Source organism: Talpa occidentalis, unplaced genomic scaffold (genome assembly GCF_014898055.3).
Source record: "Talpa occidentalis isolate TD23 unplaced genomic scaffold, MPIMG_talOcc4v2.1 talOcc4.7, whole genome shotgun sequence".
NCBI classification, from domain to species: domain Eukaryota; kingdom Metazoa; phylum Chordata; class Mammalia; order Eulipotyphla; family Talpidae; genus Talpa; species Talpa occidentalis.
The window spans coordinates 120,820,072-120,839,346 of record NW_023605083.1 but is presented as its reverse complement, the minus strand read 5'-3'; the positions used below and the strand labels follow the sequence as shown (position 1 = coordinate 120,839,346).

The window sequence follows — 19,275 nt, the reverse complement described above, 5'->3', positions numbered from 1 at the left end:
GAAATGAGGCTATGCATCATTTCATAATACTATTCCCCCAACTTCCTGTATTGTTATATTACTTCTGTAAGAGTTTAATTTTTGTTGTGAATGAATTACATAGGCTTGTTGTAAAAACAAAAACAAAAACAATTTAATAATACAAATTTGTACAAAGTGAAATGTCTCTGTCCTATTGTCACCTCACATAATGTGTAACCTATCATATCATATACCATACTATTTTTTGTATAATTGGAATCATATCATACATACTACTGAAACTTTTCTTATTTCAATTGACAGTCTTACCTTAATTCATACAAAACCCGCCTAACTATTGATAATCTTCCAGCTTCCAGCATTGCCCTTCTGACAATTCTCAAAGTATCCAAGTGAATCAAGCAAAACGCAAGCTTACATCCGTCTTTTTAATGACCACATAGTATTCTACTGAATGAATACCATAACTTTTTTTTTTTTAATACCATAACTTATTTAAACATTTCCTATTACTGAAGGGCATTTAAGAAGGAACATTCTGGTACATAAATGTTTAAGTACTTGCATATCTATTAGGGAAATTTCTAGAAGGAATTTTTGAGTCAAAGAATATGCACATTTAAAATTTTAATAGGCACAAACACAATGAAGTTTACCTCCCAGTCTTGTTTTCCTACAGTGTCAGACTGACCTCCAAAAGTTATACTAATTTACACTCCCAGTCAACAACATTCTAGAATTCTCCAAATGTACATCAACACTGGATGTTATCAACTGGTTTTTTACAATAGTTTTTACAACAGTCTTTACAATGTCATATATGAGAAAAGCTGCCTCATTAAAATTTAATTTCTATTGACTGAATTACAAATGAAATTAAATACTTTTATACCTTTTATCAATCATTTTTCTGCAAGCTTTGTTTTCATATTATCTGTCCATTTCATTACTGGCCTATTGGTATTTTTATTGATTGAATAGATTTCTGTATATTAAAGAAATTTATCTTCTCATTATTTGCAACTATTTTCCACATTTTTTTTTTGTAAACTTTTTTTTACAATGTCTTTGATTGTTCAGAAAGCTTCACTTTCTAAGAAGTGAAATTCAGTTTTTTCCTTTTGGCTTCTGATTTTCATGCCATGCTTAGACCTTCTCCACTCCAAGGTTATAAAAAAAATATTCACTCACACTTTCACTTGGTACATTTAATCATTGTATTTTAGATGCTTAAATCTGTGACGAACTTGGAATTTCTCTTGGTAGAAAGACTGAAGAAGAAGCTTCAGCTCACCACTATCTACGTGTCTTTTGGCCCCACACATCCCTCATTAAGCAGTTAATTTCCCCACTGATTTGAAATACCAGTTTTATTACATAAATCGCACAAATCCCTTCTATATTCGGTTTCCTTATTTTTTTTAAACTATATTTTGTTTCACTGAGCTATTCCTGCAGCAAGACAAAAATGGTTTAGTTTTATAACTTTATAATACTTTTCAGAATCAGAGTATGTGCCATTTCCCCTAATCAATAATTGAAAAAGTAAAACACAAAACAGAATGTTTACCTCCTCAACCTTCCCCAAGGGCGTCTACCATTCTCAGTGGTATCTGAAAGAAAACCCAGCTCTCTCAAGCAGAAACTTAAAAAAAACCAAACTGAAAAAGCGTGAGGAATTAAAGTGGGTCCGCTCAGAAGTGGCAAATCTGGAGAAAAGTCACTGAATTAAAGCAGGGCGAGGTCTCCTCTCTCTACTGGGTCCTTCCCCCTCCCGCCGCAGCGTGGCCCACCCGCCCAAACGCGGCGCGTTTCCCATCTCGGCCTCTAGGGGTCGCAGGCGGGACCGCGCGCGGGTCGCCCATAACCGCCCGCCCGACCGGCGGCAGCCGCCGTGGCGTCACATCCGGTCGGGGCGGAAGTCTCCGCTGGCGGACCGGGAAGTAGCTGAAAACTGGGCGATGGCAGTTCTGGAGGCCTGGGTCCGGGGCCGACCCGAGGCCACGGTGCCCCCGCGATAGACCACGCCAGGGTGGCGGGCTCCGGGTCCCGAGGTGCAGAGCATCGGGGGGCTGAAAGTGGACCTTAGAGGGGGGCCTGGGAACCATCACTGCCCTTATTGCAGCCCCTCCCTGACTCTGGGCTGTAAGCTGCTTTTGCCGGGGCTGCCCCGGAAGCAGGTTCGCCTGATTTCGTACCACGCCTAGAGGGAATGGCGCGGGCGGGGATTTTGCCCCTTTCACATTAGCAAAGGCAGGTGGTAGTCCTGGGCCGGGGCTTCAAGGACGTCGATTCTCCCTAAATCGCCTCCTTTCCACGCCGCAGGAATGGAGGGCTCTAAGACATCCAGCAGCACCATGCAGGTGAGCTTCGTGTGCCAGCGCTGCAGCCAGCCCCTGAAACTGGACACGAGCTTCAAGATCCTGGATCGTGTCACCATCCAGGAGCTCACAGGTCAGCGAGACCCTTGGAAAGAGGGTGGTCAAGATCTTGGAAAGTGGGCAGCTCTAGCGATAAAGGTCTCAAGGTGTTTATCTATGTAGTCTCACAGACTCGCCGTGTGAACGTAGGGCAAGTCACATCACTCTGGCTTTCTGTTTTCTCGTCGGGAACGTAAAGGAGTTCTTATACTGCTCTAGAGAGCTTTCTATAGCAAAGAAAAGTCATTAAATTTCTGCTCCCTCTGTTTCAGAGTAATGGAATATGCACATACAGTGTTATGCAATAATAAACGGTATTTGTTGAGGACTTGTCATATACCAAGTGCATTACACACTTCATTTTTTCCACCTACACCTATGAAATAGTGCAATCGTTATCATTACTTAACAGATGAGGAATTGAGGCTCAAGGAGGTTAAGGAACTTACCTTAACCAGCTGGTAAGTGGAGGAACAGAGTCTTAGAGTTTGAAGAAGGGAGATGAAGTTAGAGAACAAAGAAAAGACAGTTTAAATAAACTCATGGTGTTGGAATCAGCCTGCTTGGATTTAAATCATGGCTGTCATTTACCAGCTGAATGACTTATTGCAAGCTACTTCACCCCTCTAATTCTTGGACAAGCTGTGGTTTCTTTATCTGTAAAGTGTAAAAAGACCTGAAAGCAGTTGTAAGGCGCAACTATGACAAATTATGTATATATAGGAATATACTAAGCAAATAGTATTCAATAAACATTAGCAATTGTTACTACCTTATTTTTCTTTTTAAAAGGGGGATTAACTTTTTAATATATTTACACTTTTTCTTATGGAAAATTTCAAACATACAGCCAAGAGAATAGTATAATGAATTCCCTTGTTATCTGTCACCCAGCTTCAACAGTTAGCCACATTCTGCCATTCTTGTATTGTCTATACTGTTACTCACCTCCTATCCCCACTCAATTATTTTTTCACTCTTTTTTAAAGGTAAATTGCCATGCATTGAAATATACAACTCTTAGTTAAACATTTTTGAGAAATGGATACACTCATGTAACCTAGATCAATGCCATTTAGAAAGGTTTCATCTTTCCAGAAATTTCCCTTATGTTCCTTTCCAGTTATTCTGGGGAATGAGGTTGTTATAAAGTAATTAATGCATCCCCATGTACCTATTACCTAGTTTCAACAGTCATCAATGCATATTTAATAATATTTCCTTTACAGTCCCATCTGTTCCTATCCCACTCAGAATTATTTTAAAGCAAATCCCAAACATATAATTACTGTATATATTTTGGTATTTTTGGAAGACGAAGGTATCTTTTTTGAAACATAATCATGATACCATTTTACCAGGAAAAAAAAATCCTTAATTTGCATTGATGGGGGATAGGGGTAAGGGAAAGAAGACAAGATTCTTCTGTGTATTAATAGTACTGGTGATGATATTTCTTAATTCTTTTTATATATTTTCATATGCCCTCTGGCTTTGATAGGACTGTTCTGACTCAATATTTTCCTTATCCTTAGCTCCATTACTTGCCACAGCCCAGGCGAAACCAGGAGAGACCCATGAGGAAGAGGCTAACTCAGGAGAGGTATGAAAATACTGGAATGCACAGTGGGTTTTGTCAGGTACTTGGTGCTCTTAGGCTCCCCCCCACTTTTGGAATCTATGGTTAACGACATGTAATACATGACAAGGCCAATGTGGATCATTGGAAGGACAGAATACACTTCAGGTAGTGGTGTTACTTAATGTAACATCCATTAAAAAATGTGGGAAGAGGCTCTATTTGAAACAGAATTATAAGCCATTATAGGAGGGACATGGGAAGACCTCTGTGTCCAGGTTGACCCCCGCCCAGGGCATTCTTGGTTTACATCTGTTGCCCTAGTCAATTGTTAATATCTACTCTTCTCTATTCTCAAATGTATCTTGGTGTGGATGGTGAATTGTATGATTCCCTAGTCAAAAAGGGCTGTCACTGTCATTTTTAAACCCTCTGGTGATCAACTTCAGTGATGATTTTCATGGCCAAAGATACATATCATAAGATTTTGCTCCATTATAATTTATATCATAAATATAAATTTATGTTGAAAACATAAAAATTATCTACTTTGTTCTATGCGATGGCAAACTTCATTGCAGTGTGATCTGAGTTTTTCTCTGCCATGATTTAGGGCATTCTCTCCCCTACCTCTGAGTGGTAAGTGTTGAGAAAATGCAACTTTAACTACAATAGAGTACAACATGGTCAGGAAATGCTGTTGTCTACAAAAAACCAAGTGGGATTTGAGGCTTGTGTGTACCATCGTTCCTTTCTTAGTGCATATATCCAGAGATTGGCTAGATAATGCCCATTTCTTAAGTCTCTGTGTTTTATCAAGATTTGTTGTTTCAATCAAGGGGGAAGCCAAGTATTTCTGAGGCATGCTTTAGTTTGTTTATTATACAAGCACTCAGTCAGAAACGCGGGAAGCACCAGAGTCAGAGCGGGGAGCAGAGCAGGCAGAAGAACCAAAGTACACTGCTGAGGGGAGCTCTGCGCGCCATGTGGGACCCTCCTCCGGTTTAGCTTCGCAACCCACGCTCATATTTCTGAGGCTGTTTAGGAAATATACTCTACCCCTAAGCGGCCAGAATTCTAATGTCCTCTTATTTCCTTCCCAGGAGCCATTTATTGAAACTCGCCCGGATGGTGTCTCTCGCAGATTCATCCCCCCAGCAAGGTGCCTACTACTCCTCAGCCCCCTGTTCCTTGCCAAAGGCAGTAGAATTTTAATTGAAGCCAGATATGAGGCCTGGAGCCAGGTGATGGACATGAATCATCACCTAGCCTTTTGGCATTTCCATGAAAGATATATTCCCTTATGCCTGGCCCATCACCTTCTAGTACTGATTGAGTTTTTCCTGTAGCCATTCTGAGGGACAACAGCTATTGTAGGGACAATAACTTTCATGATGAAGAAGTGAGAAAAGTGGAGGGAGGGATTGACTAGTAAACAAGATGGTCTCTTTAGAAGTTTAAAATAGCAAATATTGGTAGATATTCAAGTTCTTAGTACTGGTGCATGTGAAGGTTACAAGGGGTATAATTCTAAAAAGTAGTCTTTTCTGATTCTCCTTCCTTTTTACTGTAGATACACATATATCAATTTTTGATGCCCCTCTCCCTCCTTAGTCCATCCAGGCCAACCTTCGTGCTGAGTGCCCCTGTGGAAGACCAGCATGGCCTTCCCCTGGGAGAGAGGTGCCCTTGGGAGGTCAGTCGGGCTAGGAGTGGGTATGCGACTTGAGGCCCCTCAGCCGGTGCTTGAGAGTCTCTGCCACTGGCACTGCAGTAGGTGGAGGAGGCCTCTCTGCTCCCTCATGTGGCCCATGGGCGGGGGGCTGTCTGCAGGATGATGTCTACAGAAAGTGCCAACAGCTTCACTCTGATTGGGGAGGCATCTGATGGCGGCACCATGGAGAACCTTAGCCGAAGATTGAAGGCAAGTCAGTTTCATTCCACTGTGGGCCTGCGCAGTGGGCCTGGTTGGTAGAGGTGGTAGGTGGGTAGTAGCAGGGACAGACCCAATCCTGACTCTTCCCCACTTCCAGGTCACAGGGGACCTTTTTGACATCATGTCAGGCCAGACAGATGTGGATCACCCACTGTGTGAAGAATGCACAGATACTCTTTTAGACCAACTGGACACTCAGCTCAACGTCACTGAAAATGAGTGTCAGAACTACAAGTGAGTGCCTCCAGAGCTGCGACCTGGAAACAGATCTGAGTCTTAGAGTGGTCCCTCCCCTCTCTGAGACTAACCCTTCCACCAGAGCGATACTCAACTCAGGCAAACGTAGTACTTTCCCTCTGGTAAGTATACCTTCTCTGTGTGCCTGGCAGGCGCTGCTTGGAGATGTTAGAGCAAATGAATGAGGATGACAGTGAACAGCTACAGCTGGAGCTAAAGGAGCTGGCATTAGAGGAGGAGAGGCTGATCCAGGAGCTAGAGGACGTGGAAAAGAACCGCAAGATAGTGGCAGAAAATCTCGAGAAGGTCCAGGCTGAGGCTGAGAGACTGGATCAGGAAGAAGCCCAGTAAGTGACCACCCCTACCCTCGCCCCTGCTCCCAGTTTTCTACCTTCCTGCCTGAAGGCTCCAGGAGCCGAAATGGCTTGCAACTGAGTGTGTCAGATTAGTTTATAAGCTACAGTCCACTGTCCTGCTTATTGCATCTAGGCCCTGTTTATAGAAGTTGGAAGGGTAATATATGAAGGGGTAGCACAATTAAGTGCAGGAAGCATATTGTTTCAATAAAGAATGCAGTAACCAGGGCCCTGAGGCAACTCTGGCCTTTAGGTACCTGGGCATATTTGGCTAAGTCAACCTCTTATCCTATGTCCGCTATCAGAAAGATGAGCTTATTGGCCTACATTCATTCTTTCCCAGTTCAAACATTTCATTGGTGCTCAGCCTGAGAAGACCTTTTGTCTAGTGGAGGAGTGATTGACTGGTGTCCACACTAACTAAAGTTGGGGAAGTAAGGTGCAAAGAAATTAATTTTTTCAGAGTACTGTAATACACTCCATGGGAAGTAGTGTATACTGTTCATTAAAGGACAGTAAGTTTATAGAAATGAGTTATAGAGATTCAGTGTGGACAGTTTATGAACGAAACCTCTCATAATCCACTTACTGCATTTCTGGAAAAGATCAGAAATACAGGGCCTCCCTGGTGGCACAGGGGTTAAAGTCTCAGAGCTATCAAACTATTGCCAGCCACTGCAGCATGAGTTTGATTCCTGGCCAGGAAGCTAATCCACATGGCACAGCAGACCTCCTGTTTCGCCCACTGCTCCCCTCAGCAGTGTCTTTCAGTCAATCCACCTATTCTGCTCCCCAATCTGTCTCTGATGAATCCTCTCATCCCTCCTCCCCCCAGCCTATAACCCAGTTCTTGTATCTTAAATTTAAAAAAATAAAATCAGAAATACAGAGGTGCTTCTTAGAGGTGTTGGGTCCTACTTTGAGAGAGCCCTGTTTTTCTCCACTTTATCAGCAGTTGGATTTTGAGACATTTGTCCCTCCCAGACAAAACAGTAGGGTATGTATGTTCCCTTGTGTGGGATCTTTACCAAATAGAAAGGGTGCCCTAACTAGATGTACCCTTAATCACTAGAGTAAATCATTTCAAGGGGTGGTGAGAAAGAAATTTTGGCCCCCAAACTGATGGCTTTCAATGGCACCTTGGCTGCTCACAGGTATCAGAGGGAGTACAGTGAATTTAAACGACAACAGCTGGAACTGGATGATGAACTGAAGAGTGTAGAAAACCAGATGCGTTATGCCCAGATGCAACTGGAAAAATTGAAGAAAACCAATGTCTTTAATGCAACCTTCCACATCTGGTAATACAGGCTGGAGGGCGAGGAGCATCTGGGAACTGGGAAGCACTAGATAGCAGGACCTTAGCTGTGACCACTAAGCCAGGGGACCCATCTCCCATGAAATGGACTGCATGTCATCTTCACCCCATCCTGGTATCTTTCATTCCTTGTGAGGGGAAAAACATAGTCAGGGGGCTGGAATTCTAGAGTTTGGTGACATCCACTCCTCCAAGGAAAGGGAAAGATCTGGCCTTCCGCTGCATGAAGACCTGGTCCTCTGGCACTGATTTCTTATCTCCAGGATCATGTATTTATTAGTTTATTTGAAAGTCGTGTTCATTTAACTAGTATCTTTTAAGATACTAGTGGTAGGCACTGTGCTAAGCACTAGAAGTGCAATAGCAAAGATTATGTGTTCTGCCTTCTGCTTATAATTTAGTGGACCGGATGGATAAATAAGTAACACAGTGTGATAAGGACAAACCTGTGGTGCTGTGAGAACACATAAGGGCACTTTACCTAACATGGGAAGGCTGCATGGAAAGTTTTCCCAGAAGAGGTTGATGTTTAAGCTGAGACTGGAAGTGGAAGTCTGCAGAGGAGGGGGGTTGTTCCTGGCAGAGAGAACATTATGTGCAAAGAAACAGGGGAAAGTGGGAGTGGTGCATTCAGAGCTCTGAAAGGAGCTGTTGTGACTCAGATTGTAAAGGGGAGAGTGACAGGATATAAAGTGGAGAGTTATCAGTTCCTAAAGGATCATGTCGGCCTCATTGAGGGATTTGGACTTTATTCAAAAGAAGTTGGATAAAGCGTTTGGGGCAGGAAAGTATATTTGCATTTGTGAGTAATGAACCTGCAGTGTGGGGAATGACTTGGGGAGGAGGGCAGTGTCATTGGTAAGGAGACTTGTCAGTAGGAACCCAAACAGGAAAAAGAGTACTGGCATTGAGGTAGGGGAGTAGACAGCTTTAGGAGATGGAATCAGCAGAGAGAAGTGGACAGGTTTAGGAGATAGAATCAACAGAGCTTAGTTGTTTCTGGGGGGAAGGGAGATGAGATGCTCAAGGATGACACCGAATTTCTGCTTTGACCTCTGAGGAGCAGGTGGGAAGAGGAGGGCTTCGTTTTTGATATGTGTTTGAAGAACCAAGAAGAGCTTAGATGTATTCGTCTGGAGATGAGATTATGCTAGGTTTTGGATGAGAATAGGAAGTTTTAGGAGTTTCTTAGTTTTAAGTTCTCCCTGTGTTTTCTCTGCCCTTCTGCCTTCCTCTGTAGGCATAGTGGACAATTTGGCACAATCAATAACTTCAGACTGGGCCGTCTGCCCAGTGTTCCTGTGGAATGGAATGAGATTAATGCAGCCTGGGGCCAGACAGTGCTGCTGCTCCATGCCCTGGCCAATAAGATGGGTCTCAAATTCCAGAGGTAAAAATGCAGCCCTTTCTATGGGAGTATGGTGTGTCTTTGATGTGATTTGTATCTTCAACCTGCTACTGCTTTCCCCTCGGCCATGAGTTTTTGCTCCCGACAGACTAGGAGTTTTCTGTGTGTTGTCTGCCTCTGGTTTCACACTCCAACACAGGGTTCATGGACGGAGTAGTCCTCGAGCCACATGGCCACGCCTGCGGCCCCCACCTCCTGCCTCCAGAATTTCAGTGTTCCTCAGGCTCTTTTCAGTTTTTGTTTTTAAATTTAAAACATCCATTTGCCCATAAAAGGCCCCCAAACAACTATAATAAATGTAGTTTGTTCAGAAAACAAAATCATTTAAACGTGGAACCTGTGGGAGGTGAGGGAGAGGGGTGGGAATAATAAAAGAAGTCCCTTGTGGGATGGAGACAGATCACTGGATTTTAACACTCCAGTAATCGCTTTAGAGGGAGACCTGTCCATCTCTGTCTGCATCTCCTTTCTAGGTATCGACTTGTTCCCTATGGAAACCATTCATATTTGGAGTCTCTGACAGACAAATCCAAGGTATTCTGGCAGCTCCATTTCCACCGGGATGTAGAATTCTTGTCCCTGCTAATGAAACAGTTTTCTTAGGCTGAGCTGTCTCACGAGGAACCAATTTCTTGTTCACTGTCTTGTCTAGTTTAGGATTAACTCTTTTGCACCTGTAGAGAAAAAAATTAGGTTTTCACAGTTTGTCCAGAAGACTATGGGCAGATCAGAGGAGAATGTGTGTGCTGAGATGGGGAAGGGGTCACCGTGAGGTAGAGGTGTAATACAGTCCCATCGATGGTGAAACAGGTCCAGATGCGTTGTTATTTGCCAGAGTTACTGTTTACAAACAGACCATGACTTGGGAGATTGGTAGGATGGGGTGCAGTCTCTGGTTATCTGGTGATGCCACACCCACAGCCAGTTCTCTCTTCCTGGGCAGGAGCTGCCATTATACTGTTCCGGAGGGTTGCGGTTTTTCTGGGACAACAAGTTTGACCATGCAATGGTGGCTTTCCTGGACTGTGTGCAGCAGTTCAAAGAGGAGGTTGAGAAAGGCGAGACCCGTTTTTGTCTTCCCTACAGGTCAGTATCCTCCCAGTGCTCAATGAACCTATGGTAAAAGTAGGACCAAATTGAGCAAAATTGAAGCGCACTAAGTACGGAGGAAAAACAATATAAATGGTGGGAAAGCAGAAAGTGTGCAAAATCACCTGACACCGATAGGCAAAGACTGGTCCAATGTTGCTGCTGGAGAGAATATGACCACCTGGTCCCTAGAGGAAAAGAATGTTGTCCTAGATCGTTGGGACATTTTCTTGGCACAGAGCTCAAGCCTGCTTTCCAATTTCAGGAAGGTTTTCCCCTGAAGCCTTTGGAAATATACAGGAATGCTTCGTTTGGTCAGACTTTGTAAGACCCAGGTGATGGAGGGAAACCTTAGCGTAAGAGAGTGAGGCTGAGCTGCTTCTGTCATCCCAAAACAAAGTATTTTTTCCTCCTTCCTCCCTTCTCTCCCCATGAGTTCAGAGATGCCTAGGAAAACAGTGAGGAGCACTGTGACTCTTACCCTCTGTTCCAGGCTTTTCCTCTGTTTGGGTGTATGTCCTGTCCCTGTATTCCACAATGACAATGAGGCTCTTGTGACAGCCTTCTTGATTTTTTGCTTTCAAGCAAATCCAAAATACACTACCGTTGCTCGCCAGGAGTTTTTTAATGGATAAAATGACATGAATGATCCTGTGATCAAGGCCCTGCCCATTTGCCTGAGCTGACTTCATTCGTATCTCAGTTACTAATGAGCTCTGCTGTGTCCATTTACAGGATGGATGTGGAGAAAGGCAAGATTGAAGACACAGGAGGCAGCGGCGGCTCCTATTCCATCAAAACCCAGTTTAACTCTGAGGAACAGTGGACAAAAGCTCTCAAGTTCATGTTGACGAATCTTAAGTGGGGTCTTGCTTGGGTGTCCTCACAGTTTTATAACAAATGACTTTCTTTTTTTCCTGGGGCAAGGGGGATGTTTTGCCTTAAAGGCTTTAAATTTTGTTTGCAAAAAATTGTTTTAAATTCAATTTGGATTCAACACATGTTTACAATACCAAAAAAAAAAAAATCCACAAAAGCCACTTTATTATAAAATGAGATGATGGAGAGCTTCCAACACTACAACATGCCATGTCTAGCCACCTTTGTCATAGTTTGACTCTTAATCCAATGCCTTCTTTTCCCTCTCCCCACTCAAAACTAATTTAAGTTTGCTTTTTTAAAAAGACTGAGTTGAATTGAGATTGATATGTTTTCACTGGATTTTATCTCTCTCAACTTCATGCACTTACAATATGAAATCAAAACGTCTGTTTCTACTGAGATGACGAGATGTGTAAGGCACAGATGGATAACGTGAGGAAATGACCTATATGCTTTGTGTGGTCACCGTGTGGTGTGATCAGAAGCTTGAAATAGAACACTTCTCCTCACTCGGTTCTAGTACTGAATGCTTACTCTGATCTATTAGAGTTATGAAATTGTGTTTGATGCTGTTTGAGATGTTATGGAGAGATTTAATTATTTGTAATAAAAGATTTGCTGCAGTCTGATAACTGCCCAGAGGTGTGCTGTTGGGTTTTTCTTTAACTAAAATAGAGTACTTTGTATTCTGGGAAGATTGAGTTCAAGTGCAGGTCTGTGGAAATCCTGATGAAACATGTTTAGAAATGGGCTAGTTTTCATTTTAAAAAGACTAATGAAAATTTATTGCTGTGGAGGAAAACCTATTTGTGTAGATTTCAGTAATAGCAGAAAAGTTTGAGAGGAAATAAAGGCTGCCTCCATGATGTTCAGTCAAGGTCACCCATATAATCTCAGTATTTGAGCCCCTGGTCATCTCCAAATTTGTGTTCTCCCTCAGTGAACTTAACAGTTAAAGCTATAAATACCTTGTTATGCAAAAATAAATCAACTTAACAAATATTGCATCTCCTTCAAGCCCTTTGACATTTTCAGTCTGACAAAAAGGACATGCTTGTCCACCTTAACTCTAATATAGAAAATAAGCATGAAGTTGAAATACAAAATATAGTTCAAAAGATACTTGGAACTTTTGTGCCTTGAGTATGAAAATAAACAAAGGGAGGGATGTGAGTATAATGACTGGAAAGTTATTTATAACTGAGGGGTCCGGCCCGCCTTATGTGTTGGAGGAAGCGGCAGCCCTCAGAGCTCTGGCCCCCAGGTGGGGAGGAACAGGCTGCCGAGGCCCTGGAGTGTTGGTTCCCAAACTGTGAGTCAGGATTGCATAAGAGAAATCCACAATGCTCTCCAAGGCAATGCCAGTGATGCTCTGCAAATGGCCCACAACCTTCAGAAAAGACAGATTTCTTATTACTAAATAATCTCAACATGTTTTAGTGCACAAACAGACACATTGCTTGGGCTATTGACTCAAGCCAAATGTAAGCTTTTCCTTTCCGTGAACTTACAGAGAAGATTAAATCCAGATCCCAGTATTTGCCAGTGGCCAAATCTCATTAGGATACCTTTGCTCTGATACTGAGCATGGAAGGTTTTGGCTAGATTCTTAACTCTGCTGGAGATACGCCTTGTGGAAGTAGGAGGGGGACATTTGGGCCTTGACATTTTCTCTATTTGGGAGGATATAATTACTGGACTTTGACATAACAGCAAATTATAAAGGGAAATGAACAAGCTGACCTTGGGCCTCCATTTCTAGTTTCACAAGAGGAATGAATGCTGGGGAACACTTCAGTCCTACCCTAGTCATTCCTCTCCCAAATCCTGCTCGCTCATCCTAATCCTGGGTCTTGGCACTTATCTTTTATAGGTCGTGTTCTGTTTTCCTTTAACTGATGGAGAATGCTGTCTGCTAAATGAATTCTGACCGTGCTGGTCCTGCTCAGTGGTGCGTACCTGGCTCCAGCACTCATGGTTTTGGATGAAAGCACTTGCTGCAATGACTCCTACCGCCAGCAGCATGAAGTCTTCCTTCACTGAAGTAAACTTTTCCCTGAGTAATTAAAACCATATTAATTTTGGAGATAGGTGAAACTGGATCTTCGAAATCTTAGAGTCATGGAACTTCAACTGTGAGTTGTTTGGTGCTCATCTTGAATTTTTTAGACATGGAATGAAATGGTCAATCGCTGATTGGCCCCTCCCCAACCTCCCCCAACTCAACTGGGATGAGAACATGAGCTTCATGTCTGAATGGTTTTAGGTCTTTTGTTGTTCCAGCTGTCCCCTTGACAAATGTAACTGTGAGGCTTTTTACCAGTCTGACTTTACAGTAATCAAATGCTTTTGTCCAAGTTACAACCTTGTGACTGGCTTTTTCCCCTCAGTGACTATAAAAGCAGTTCAGTAATCTCAAGTTATAAGCAGCAATAAAAGAACTAGGAAAGAAAGTATGTTAATTGCTTGAAGTCATTTAGATTTAAAAGTAAAAAGCCTTTAGGGTTTTGCTAATTGGACTCAGTCATCTATAGCCAAGAAACATTGGAATTAGAACCAGGTAACCCCTGCAGGTTACCTGTGCACTGGATCCCTCCCTAGGTTAATACCATTCCCCAGGTCCTTATGGTATATTTCTGACCTGTTTCTGGAAGAAACCTACCCTAAAGGATTTGCCTTACCCTTGCAGCTGACTGGGCGTGGAGTTCTCAATTGAAGCCCTCAGCAGACTCTCATATATGGGTTCATGCAGAAGATAAACCAGGTCGAGCAGGGTTAGACAAGTTGCATGCAACCGTGTGGCTGGGACCAAACAGCCATTGTATCCTGGATGGAGTAAGGACATGGTAAGAGCATCATGCGGGTCTTCTCTGGTCATCATCACAGTTGTCAGGTGACATAAAGCCACTGTACTACTAATGTGCTTCCTGGTAGCTATGGTCCACTGTAAGAAACCTCTGTAGCTGGAGGTCAGTAGTGAAGGACAAAGGGAGAGAGAAATCTCCAAGCATAGTGTATATACAATGAGGGTATATTTGTTCTTCTCTGATCTCATGCCTCTTTATAAAATCAACTCTTTCTGCAATAGGAGAGTACCCAGTAAGTTCAAATAGAAGCTGGGTGCTGAGATCTGAACTGCTTTCCCTGGTAAATAGCAGAGGGAGCACTTACTTCCCTCAGTCACCCCAGGTCCTGCTGGTGACCTCATTGGCAGGTGCTGCCCACTGTCCCCAACCCCCTGGGCACATTCTTATTGCTTTCTCTGGAAGACTCCAGCCCATTTTCCCTGAGGTATTTCATAAAATACCTAAAACCTCCAGGAGCATCTCCACATAGGCCAAGGGAGTAGGCAGATTGATTTGGAAGTTCAGGGACTTCAAAACATCAAGCTCTGACTCCAAAAGTTCTTCTTTAGTGTGGAGATACCCTAGAGCCTGGAGGAAATTCAATGCAGTAACGTTGCTGATGATCTGAGCAAAGAAAAACAAAATGTGAGAAGGAGAGAAGCAGATCAGAATAAGACCATTACATCTTGGTATGGTATCCAAACACAGCCCTCTACTACCCAACTTGTGTCTTCATCTCATCTCTCTTGGTAGCTTCTCCTTATACTCTACGCGTATATGTAGAACTATGTGCAGGACCCAAGTCCAGCAAGTTCTCCATGTGGATATACATGCTATTTCCAGTATGCAGATCTCCCTTCCCTCCCTCTCTTCTCTCCCAGCTTTCCTCAACTCCTCTCTCTTCCCACCCCTCCCCCTTCAAGAAGTCATTCTCTCTAAAAACACTTCATGGGTTCTCTGAGGCTTGTGAGGTTCACTCATAGCCCTCTGTATTTACACTGATCGGAGCACACTTTCTCACATTTGCCTGTGTCGTCTCTCATTAGATAATCAAATTCCTTGACAGCCCAGATAATATTTGTATTGTTGTAGCCATGGTACCTATTGTAGCATCTCACCCAGCAGACAGAGTATTTAATGAATGGATGCTACTTCACTATATAGGCATGGGGTGGCAATGTGGAAACAGTTTATCCCTACAAGTGTTAAGAGTTTGCTTTTAACACTGATAGGTATGTTGGCAAATCAGGCACCTTATGTAAACTGTCCTTGGGTCCACAGGGAAGGAAGGTGACCTGTATGAACAATGGCATCTGTCCAGCAATTATACTTTGGGAACAGAACTTCAGGCTATTAAATAACTGCCTCTGTGTGACTGTGTGTGACTGTTTGAGTGTGTGTGACTCTGTGTGTGTATGTGTGTATGCTTAGGAAGCATAATTGCCCACTGGGATTTCCACATGAGCCCAGGAGTAGGTGTCTCACAGTCCTCTTTGGATGAGCTAGTCTCTTTCAAATCCACAGGTGCCCATGGGTGACCCTAGCTCCTTACTTTGTAGTGGAAGGAGAGCTTGCTTGCCAGCTGAACGCATGACACGAGACGCAGGATAAACTTGTCGCAAAGCTGCTCTTTCAGGGCCCTCCAGTTCTGAAGTTCTGCCTTATCTCTTGGCTGGAGTGCGGCTTGCCTGCAGATAGTCTCTGTCTGCTGAACCATAAAACTATAAAGAAGGAAAAAAAGAGTAAGCAAGCCACACTCACCCAAATGAAAGGGAGTTTGTGCTTCAAACTATGCTGCAGTCTTATCTCCAATATTAATCACTGGCTAAAAAAGTTAACATTTGTAAGTAAAAGAGGGTGCAAAACCAGTCTCGTGGTATGGAGCAGCTTGTGCTTTTTAAAAAGATTTGGGTGGTTCTGAGAGTTGCCTCTCAAAAAGGCCTTAGGATCAGGCTTTACCTTTCTAGGATTTCTACAGCTTGGTAGCTCACGGATTTCTCCAGACACCATTGTTCAGACAGGAGAAAAACAAACTCTGCCAAAACAGGAAAGAAGAGCCTAATTCGCAAGGTGCAACCAAAAGCACTTTGTGAATTTTGGGCGTTGTATAAAGGCCACGACGGGACCAAGGGAAGAGGGTCAGAAGGTGAGAAAGATGAGACTGAAACAACCCAAGCTGAGCTCAGTTCCTTTTGCTGCCAACAGGCAGATCAGAGGCATGGAAAGGAGGCTGACTGAGTGCCAAAGACAAGGACTGACCAAGCCCCCTCGGCCACCCTGGAGCCCTCCTGTGGGTCTCAGCTGATAAAAGGCTTGGCAGCAACACACAAACACACCAGCTGGTCTGGCTGGCCTCTCCACCATGCTGGGACCCCAGCTTCAAGAGAGGTTCTTGGATGGATAAAAACCCTAACCCCTATATTCTGTTTTCAGTGGAATGTTGACAGGAACAGAAAGGTCCCTCCTGGAGCTTCAATATTCTTTATAACACTGTTTGTTTAGTAACCACCCTCTGGAGAACTCCCACTGCTTTACAAACACAAGTCACCTTACAGCTGGATACCATTTCTCCACCACCAGTTTGTTGGGTAAATCTGTGGTGGCTGAGCCTCTCACCAGGAGCAATTTTCTTACTTGGAGCGACTTGTTTTGAAGAAACATCCCCATAAATCAGGGAGCTTAGCACAATCTTGGGGCAAAAAAAGTCATTAGAAGGTGGGACGGACAAGATACCTTGGCAAGACTTTAGGTTGCCTCTATTTTGCTTTGAAAGAACAACCCCAGATAGAATTCTATTTAGTTTGCAATATTATGAAAGGGTGGAAACAAAGGAAAAGGTTAGTTCTCAAGGAAGAAAACTCCTGCAGAACTAGGAACTTATAGCATTTATCAGCAAAGAATTATATAGTCAAATCATATATCTGTTAAAAAATTTGACTTTCTTAGGGAAAAAGACTATAATAAAGTCAAGCTAGCATTAGACACAGTACATGTAGATAGGTATCACAAAACTTTCTCGTTAGAGACTAAAGTTCTGCTAGCAATGTCCAATGCAGAGAGAACTGGTTTAGGCAATTACCAAAATACCCTACAACACATAACTGTGTGTTATCAACCGGTCCTTTCATTCCCTGGAATTATAAGATTTCTTTGTTGTTAGTAGTGGTGGTGGTGGTGGGGTGTGTATATGTGTCTATAATTGGGGTTTTTGGGTTTTGGTCTGAATTATCTGGGCAATTGTTTCTGTTTTCCATTTTAATTTGCCAAGAAAACTTTGGTTAGGTGGAAAGGATGAGGGTTACACCTCTTCCTTGATGCTGGCTCCACCTCCTCCACTTACAAACTCAAATCTGTTACTAACTGAAAGACCATCCTTTTCTATTCACCTAAGCTAGGGCTCCGTCTCTTTAATTTCTTGAAAACTTAGCTTATACCTATTGCTTCTACATCATTCACTCCCTAATGTTCTACAATTTGACTATACTTTTCCCAACTTGCTGAAGTGCTTATCTCAAAGGTCAGTAAATATGTCCTAATTGTTAAATATCATGGTCCTTTTGCAATAATCATTCCAATTGTTCACATGCCTGAAATATCTGAAACTGCTTTTATCCTTCATGAAATTCTCCCCTTGGCTTCCAAAGGCCTCTTGTTTTTCCTCAACCACTCCTTTCATTTCCTTCATGACTTTTCTCCAATTCCCTGAACACAAAGAGTTTCCCAAGGAAATATCCTTGTCTTGCTTCTCCTTTCTCTCTCTAGGAACTCAATGCCACAGTTTCAACAGCATCCTTATAGAGATAACTAGGTCTTTATTTCTAGGTTTGACCTCTCTTCTTACTTAAAAAAAAAAAAAATAGTCAGCTAGAAACCTTCCTCGTCATGTTTTACAAGACTGAAACTCACTATATCCGAAACCAAGCTTTCCCCAATGGGAGTCACCTTTCCTCCTGTTTTTTAACTGTTTATTTCCCTTAATGACCCCACTGTAATCTCAGTCTCAAAGGTTCAACCCTTCAGCATAATCATCTTCTCTCCTTACTCGCTTCTTAAATTTACCCATTGCAGACCCCTAGATTTTACCTCTAAAATGTTTGTAATCCATCCTCCCTTGCCATTCCCTCTGCCCTATCACCTAGATAACTGACACAGAATCCACTGGTCTGCCTACCCCCACCTCTCTCTGCTCCAATCCAGCCTTTACATCACAGTCAAAATAATTTTTTCTAAGGTACATGGAATATCTCCAAACTATCTTTCCAGGCTTAATTTCAACTACTCTCCAAGTGCTCTTTCCAACCGGGGTACACTGTAGACACACCCTAAGTGTCTTTATCCCCAGACCCCTTTTGGTAGGAAGGCTGCCCCCCTCCACCATCAAGCAAAATGGCATGTTTCAGTCCACGGCCTACTTCAAATGTGGCAATGCCTGGAGGCCTCCTTTAACTCTTCCTACCCCGCGTCATTCCCTCATGTCTTGCAACCCCCAGAAGAGTTTGCCTATCTGATTGTCACTTGTCTAACCTTATTTGTACCAAGCCATTTGCAGATCTGCAAAGATTACACAGCAGTGGTTTGCGAGCAGGGACTCGCCCTCTCTTTCTAGCCACGCAACATGGACACTAAGTATTCTGAACAGCTTGGAACCCAGGCTAAGGTGCTCCTGCAGCCTGTTCATCACCAGCTCGTGGTACATAGTAGGTTCTAAGGAAACTTATTTGAATGAAGTGAATTGAAGCTCAAGGTCGGTGCCTCAGAGACAGACGCCCCAACCTCCCATAAACCCCACACCCGGGCCCGGCGTCCACACCCACAATCCGGGTGTCCCTAAAGCTGCCCATCCGGCCGGCAGCCTCCAGCACCGCTTGCTCATTCTGCTGGGCCAAGTGCAACAGCGCGTCTTCTATGGTCTCCGTGGCGGCAGCTCCAAACTGAAAGTCACTGAGGGAAGCCAATCTGGGCCTCACAGCTCTGTTCATTTTCAAAAGCCTTTTTGGACCCCCACACGTCTCACTGGACCCATATATGGACCCACTTAGCTTCTCTCCAGAGCCTTTTGCCACACACTGGAGTCTTCGACCCCCTGGTGTTTTGTCTTCTCCTCAAGTCTGAGGAAAACCCAATTTGCACCACGGCCTCGAGCCGTCTCTCCAGGCAGTGTTTTCCCGCCCCAACGGCCGCCGACCCCTCAGCCAATCAGAAAGCACAACCGCTTCCCACCT

The 19,275-nt window shown here is 43.4% G+C and overlaps 2 protein-coding genes across 8 annotated transcripts; one reads left to right on the top strand and one right to left on the bottom strand.

Annotated features, from left to right (window-relative positions):
* Positions 1-1,903: 1,903 nt before the first annotated feature.
* Positions 1,904-11,867, top strand: BECN1 (beclin 1). Of its 2 annotated transcripts, XM_037491548.2 has the most exons (12): positions 1,904-2,036; positions 2,308-2,436; positions 3,938-4,005; positions 5,085-5,143; positions 5,815-5,905; positions 6,015-6,151; positions 6,307-6,501; positions 7,665-7,811; positions 9,069-9,218; positions 9,710-9,770; positions 10,180-10,322; positions 11,061-11,867. In XM_037491548.2, the coding sequence occupies exons 2-12, from the start codon at positions 2,310-2,312 to the stop codon at positions 11,227-11,229; spliced, it is 1,347 nt and encodes a 448-aa protein (XP_037347445.1). In that variant the 5' UTR covers positions 1,904-2,036; positions 2,308-2,309; the 3' UTR covers positions 11,230-11,867. The 2 variants fall into 2 exon arrangements, with proteins under 2 accessions (XP_037347445.1, XP_037347446.1); XM_037491549.2 differs by lacking the exon at positions 9,710-9,770 and having other exon boundaries at positions 11,061-11,212.
* Positions 7,671-19,251, bottom strand: CNTD1 (cyclin N-terminal domain containing 1). 6 transcript variants are annotated; one of them, XM_037491563.2, is made up of 8 exons: positions 18,864-19,251; positions 16,013-16,088; positions 15,606-15,774; positions 14,515-14,677; positions 13,889-14,033; positions 13,167-13,263; positions 10,451-10,513; positions 7,671-10,350 (listed from the first exon to the last, which is right to left on the bottom strand). In XM_037491563.2, the coding sequence occupies exons 1-8, from the start codon at positions 19,030-19,032 to the stop codon at positions 10,342-10,344; spliced, it is 891 nt and encodes a 296-aa protein (XP_037347460.1). In that variant the 5' UTR covers positions 19,033-19,251; the 3' UTR covers positions 7,671-10,341. The 6 variants fall into 6 exon arrangements, with proteins under 6 accessions (XP_037347460.1, XP_037347463.1, XP_037347462.1 ...); XM_037491566.2 differs by lacking the exon at positions 10,451-10,513; XM_037491565.2 differs by lacking the exon at positions 10,451-10,513 and having other exon boundaries at positions 7,671-9,910.
* Positions 19,252-19,275: the final 24 nt, after the last annotated feature.